General features: G+C 38.5%; 1 protein-coding gene across 1 annotated transcript; it reads left to right on the forward strand.

Moving 5' to 3' along the window:
• Positions 1-688: 688 nt before the first annotated feature.
• On the forward strand, positions 689-5,117 carry LOC139965107 (uncharacterized). The gene is made up of 5 exons (XM_071967348.1): positions 689-916; positions 1,938-2,013; positions 2,955-3,061; positions 3,776-3,932; positions 4,781-5,117. Exons 1-5 carry the CDS (start codon positions 773-775, stop codon positions 4,954-4,956), a joined length of 660 nt encoding a protein of 219 aa, XP_071823449.1. The 5' UTR covers positions 689-772; the 3' UTR covers positions 4,957-5,117.
• Positions 5,118-6,484: the final 1,367 nt, after the last annotated feature.

The raw sequence follows: 6,484 nt of genomic DNA on the forward strand, positions 1-6,484 counted from the left end.
ATGGGAATTTTATAGTCACTACCCATGGACCTGATATCGGTCAACTACAAGCAGCCTACTAGTCATAGGCCTATTCCCATCCAAAGTTCCCGTCCCCTTGCAACATAGGCGTAGGACTATTCGCGCGCTCCGCGCGTGCTCAACATCCCCCTTAATGTGCAGTATCATATAGGCTTTCATCGGTTATTACATCACATGCAAATAACCGATAAATGACTATATGATATGCACATCAAGATGTTGAAGGCGCGCGGAGCGCGCGAAAAATTTTGCTCAGTATATTTTCCATGTTATTACCCTTCCATATTGGTTATAATTATTGGGGAAGTCGTTACAATAATAACGATAATAATAATATCAGTTTAACCATTGAAAAACACACCGTGCAAATTATTCTTCTTTCAGTAGGTGCCCGAAAAATTCTCAGTCAGCATATTGCCCGAATTTTCACCAAAAAAAATGATAAACACACCGTGCAAATTTTTCTTCTTTCAGTAGCTGCCCGAAAAATTCTCAGCATATTGCCCGAATTTTCACCAAAAATCCCCCCCCCCCCCCAAAGAAAAAGCAGTTCACTCAGAACTCAGCCGTTGTCGACTGTTACTGTAACTTGCGACTTTCATTACGCCGGGTTCGCATGTGTATTTCCGTATACGATGTGAAATCCACAACGGCGTATATTGACCACAACCAAACAACAACCAGCTGATTTGGCTCCGCATGAGTCACGTCAAAAGAAAAACAAACACAACTCGCTGTAGCCTGCTGTGTAATGCTATTCCTATTAAAATTAACTTCAAAATGGTTGTCTAATATACACAACAAACGAGATAAGTATTGCAAATTAGGAACACACTGGAGTGAACTCACTTTAGCCAGAATGGTCTACAAAAATTGCCCACTTTGCAACGCTTCCGTAAGTAAATTCTTCATCGTTTACCATAAGACCTAGCCTACAGTACAGGATGCAGTGAGCACACACATCATATATAGGCCAACAGGTAGTCCTAGGCTCGTTACTCGTCATGTTAATGATATTATACACTTTGCATGAAAAATGTTCATTACGAGTTAATACGGGCAAATGCAATACTACCTGTATGCTGGCTAATATAAGCCATGTGTAGGTAACACTAGTAATACAGGAGAAGGAAGACAAAGGCATTTACCATTAACATGTAAAGATACGTAGGCCAGACCTTAACTTATAAAAGTGTATAGCCTAGTAACATTAAACAGGGATGGACTTTTGTGGTGAACAATAAACTCCAAACTTAGCACAACTTCATTGTTACAATCCATTGTTTACGTTGGGAATTGAGAGATGTTTCAAACTTGTTTGCATCTGCTCCGACAAACTTTTGTGCCCGCCAGTTTTATTTTATTAAGCTATTTTAACCTAATGTAACAAGCTAAATGAATCACCAGATGGGTTTACCTTTTATAGCAGACACTTACTGAGCCTCAGTGGGATTGATTATGGCGTATTTTTGATGTACAGTCTTATAGCTCCCAATTTTTCCCAATTCAGATGCTGGTCCACATGCATGTGATCAGCAACATGGGGACAGGGTTTGGTGAGGGGGTGGGGGGGTGTTGGCAATCCTTTGCCTTTAGATAAAAAATAGGAATTTGAGACCCCCCGTGCATTATTAATGTATTTGTTACAGTATATAACTTTGTAAAGTAACATATTGGCTATATGTAGGGGCAATGTGTGTGAACTTTTCAAATTGCCTTTTTTTTGGTATAATTTTGATGATTATTTACAAATGGTTATAAAGTCCCGATGGATGTCTCTTTTAGGTGCATGTAGTTCAACTTAACATTGTTTTTGTATGACACAGTATGCTCAGTTATAAACTCATTCATCTCAAGTTAATATCTATATAGTTCATACTACTATAAGTGACTCATTTCTTGTTTGTTTTGAATAGGTGCCTGTGGCTACCAAATACTGTGGCTGTGGTCACATCTTCTTCAACAAGAGGTTATATCATCCCAAATTACCAGGTAGGAGAAATAGAGCTTCTCGAAACTTTACTTTGGACTTGGGTCCGGTTTGCACTGAACTTGAAGCTAAGAACCATTCAAGATTAATTGTTCACATGATCATTCAGTCATGTTCGTTAATGTTGACATTAATATTTCTGTTTACAAATACATGATACTCAGTGACTCAGAGTCCATTTACAGTATGCTTGCGGAGTGCATGAACATCCTAAACTGATTTCATGTTACTTCCAAACCATCGTTTGTTTGATGTAGATTTCATGTTGGCAGTGCAAACTTCACAACTATTTCCAATAATGACAGGTATGTTTGTTTTAGCACTGGTGGGGGTAAGGTATCTACTAGTTTTAGCCATGGTTTGGGTTAGAAACTTATAGTTGACTGAAACTGTGGTAGGATTGATCATAAGTTACCTAAAAACTAAACAGCTACTATAGTTATATTGATGGAATTATCTCTGAGGGGGCAGAAAACAAGTAACAAAGAACACAAGTAGTATAAATTTATAACAGTTTAGCCAGGTGTAATACTCACTGTTTTGTGTGATCAAAGTATCAGAAAAATTTTTTGTTAGTATTTTACATTTTGTGGTCTATTCTTGTGTATGAGTATAGAGAAACTTGAGGAATGATAACAGGTCCAATGACAAGACAGTCTATAAAAACAAAGAAGATAGGTTTGGAAGGGAGAGAAAAAGAAGATCTATTTTATATATCTCGCTGAAGAAGATGGCACCCTTAATTCGTTCAAAAGTTTCCTACTTTGAAACTTACATAAAAATCTAGTTTCTTTGGAGGTAGCAGTGTGTCATCTAGCTTGATCTGTTGACTTCTCTGCGTAAACTTGTAATACATACACTGTTGTAAGTTCACTAGCACTGCCTAAATTTAATATATCCGATTCACCTTTTACCTTTCTTCTCGTTGACTTTTAATAAACAGTTAAAGGAGATCATGCCAACAATCTTAGCAGGAGACGTACTGAGAGAGTCAGTCGAGGACGACCCGCGTACTACAGTGCCAGTGAATTTGAAAATCCATTTAGAAGGGTATGTGTGCCACTGTGATTTTTGAGAGAAGTTTGGAAAGGTGGTACTGAATGCAAATTTGACCTCAAAATTTTCCTTCAAGTGAAGTTTGGAGTATCCAATGTAAGATGATGTTAGATATGGTCATTTAGTCCCCTCCACACCGCTTCTCCAACCCCCCCCACCCCCTCCCACCCGGTCTCTATTAGAGGGTGCATCTTAAAGTGCAAAGGAGAGCATCACTGCTTCTTTTGATGTTTGCTGTAAAAGTTGTCAATATCGAAGTTTATAGCTTAGATCCAGTAATATACATCAGTCCTCACACATATCTGAGACAGTGTAGCTACAAAGACCCCCCCCCAGGGGTAAAACAGCCTTCTTCAAGATCAGAGTTGCCCCCCCCCCCAAAAAAAAAAGAGATCAGAGTTGCAATTTACCCAGTTTTATGCTCTCGAGGAATTCATGTAAACAAACTGCGCCATATTGTGATTAAAAAATCTTTAATTGTTAAGTTAAAATATGTTAATAACTGTTGTGCTTGCCTGTTTCTTTTGTTGACCATCATTGTTTGTGTTTTGGTTTTTCTTTCATGTATTCTTGGAAAAGTGAAATTTTCACGCCAACAAAATCATTGAAGAAACCTTAAATTATCACTATGATGCAACTGCTCAGTTCTACTTCTCTGGTTTTTATATATATATTTTTTTAACTTTCTCTCTCTCTATGATCGCGAAGTACTCCACTTCCAATCGAACAACGGATAAGAATGCAAAGGCCACTACCAGTCATTCAAAGAGTGTGGATGCTAAAGCAACAGCATCGCCCAAAAAGAGGAGGAAACGGGTGGGAAGACCGAAGACTCTAAGAAAGAAGAAAGAGAGTAAAGAGAAAGGTATGTGGTCTTTACAGCAGATGAGTCTGGAGGGGAGGAGGATGAGGGAGGGGGTGTAAAGAAGGGGGACTGGAAGGGAGTTTGAAGATCAAAACATTGATGCATTCAGAAATATGGCATTAACATTTGTTAGTATTTTGTCAAGAACTGTCATAACAATGACCATTTTGGGCAGGGGTAAGGTGGGGGGGGGGCTTAAGTACTTACTGTGTCATTTCCCAGTGTCTGGAAAGTCATAGAAAACAGTTTTTTAACAATCTGGAAGTATTTCAATATAAGATACTTTAACATTGTTCCAGCCAAAAGAGAAAAGAAGAAACCCTGAAGAGTTTTAACTTGTTAGAACAAGTTGGAACTAGACTACATCCTGTCACAAGTTGCCCCTCGTCAACCATTATACCATACATATCGTATATCATTTGATTTTCAGCTTCAGAATAATCTGTTGTCTGTTATCATTTAATAATAAGGAATTGAATTGAATCCACATGGGACTACTACATCGCTGTTTGTAAAACATCTCTGTTTCATTGTTACCTCCTCCTATTGTTATTTGCTCCTCAGTTTATCCTTCACAATTACTCATGTCAATTGTCTTTTCTTGTCCTCTTTTCCTGCTGGAGTCTTCTCACATGTACATATTTGAAACTACTCTCTTTTCAATCTTTCACTAAATTTCCTTGGAGGAATAGAAACTATCGGGCCCCTCTGTACATATACCTACCTTCTCTGGCAATCTTATGAAAATATGCAATTGTTTTCCCTCCTGTTTTTTTTATATTATTTCCTATCCTTTTGATCATATTTGATCCTATAAATATTTGCCCATCTCTCATCCCTTCCAACAGATAAAGCAGAGAAGGGTGAGACTGACGAATTTGAGATGTACATGAACAGTTCCGCGGAGAAAAAATTCACGTTTGCGGTGACTCTGGCAGAAATAAACCGTAAACTCGGTAAGGAATGGAACGGTCCTCGAGGCAATGTGGTAAAAGAGACCACTGAATCTACTCCGTCAAGATGACAGGAAGATAAAACCAGATAGGAAGTAATATTCTGGATGAGAGGGTGACAATAGGGGACGATGTCTAAGAGCAGGACATCATTGAATGTCCCTTCACCTCCCTGCTAGGTTTCAGCATGTCTACGAGCAGGACATCATCTAAACGTCCCTTCACCTCCCTGCTAGGTTTCAGCATGTCCTGACGACAACGGGATGTGTTGATAGAAGATGCAACGATGTCGGGCAGGTGTTGTTGAACATCCCTAGTGAAAGAAGGGATATTGTACTGGAATATTATGATGGAGAGATGTGTTTTAACAGCCGACTAATTATAAGATTGTCAAGAAAAATCTCTGTTGTAGATGTCCGGTTTGAATGTGCGAAGGCAAATTGGAGGGGCACTTCAAAGGAATGGTGATGTTAGGATGTTGGGAAGGAGGTAAACATTATATGGATATACAGCACTTGGTTAGGGGGAGATATGCTTCACCCACAGACTAGCTAATACAGTGTAGAGGATTATGGAAGACCTGTGAAGGAGTTAAATCCTCTGTGCCTTAAACGGGCACTGCAAAGACATGGTGATATGTGGGAATACTTTAGTAAAATACGGAGGTAAAGCAATGTTTAAAAATATATTGCAGTTTGTGTGTTGATGGTAATTCCTGTGTGCCTTATAGGATGTGATAATGATTGAAGGGGCACTGTAAAGGCATGGTGATGTGGGAGAGATAAACTTAAATCACTAACTACCTAAAACAGTCTCTTGGATATCGAAAGATCTGTGTGTAGTAATTAAATCCTTTTGTTCCTGCTAGGACTAAAAAAAATGGTATGAGCGGCCACTGCAAAGGATATGGTGATATACTTTGCCAAAAAGGGAACTTAAAGGGTGTTAGAGTATCTCAAGTAAAAAGTGTGTACCTTAAGAGGAGGATACGATAATAATAGGAGGGGCACTGCATCGGCAAGATGATTTTGAGATGTAAAGTTTACCAATAAACTAGCTAAATTAGTGTCATAGATATTATAGGTATTGTTTAGAAGTCAGTAGTTAAAACATGTGTTGCCTCAAAGGACATGGAAATTGTAGTGTGGGTTATAACAAATGCCTGGTAAGTTTGAAAGGTATAATTTTATAGCTTTGCCCACAGCTAACGAGCTCAAATTAATAAAAAAACAGTGTTAAGGATATTGGATCACAGTAGTAGTAGAATGTTGTTTGAATACGTGACTTATAACACAAGATGTATATATGTCGATAAGTATTACCTGCTATACACTATTTAAAGGATAGTATGTGTACTGAGGGGTGAATAGAGCCTGTCCTGGCACCGCAAAGCACTGTGAGGTGGATTCTATGGGAAGTACAATAGCTAGAAGGAAACAATAAAACATCCACCTTTCTATGGTAATTTACTAGGGCCTTTTAATGAACAAACCAAGGTACATTCCAGGCTCTCTTGAACTTTGTTGTTTTTCCTGGTTTCTTGTCTTGTCCAATACAAATCTATGGTATACTGGAGTTGTATTCTCCACTTTGTTATAC

Source organism: Apostichopus japonicus, chromosome 3 (assembly GCF_037975245.1).
Source record: "Apostichopus japonicus isolate 1M-3 chromosome 3, ASM3797524v1, whole genome shotgun sequence".
Lineage (NCBI taxonomy): Eukaryota > Metazoa > Echinodermata > Holothuroidea > Aspidochirotida > Stichopodidae > Apostichopus > Apostichopus japonicus.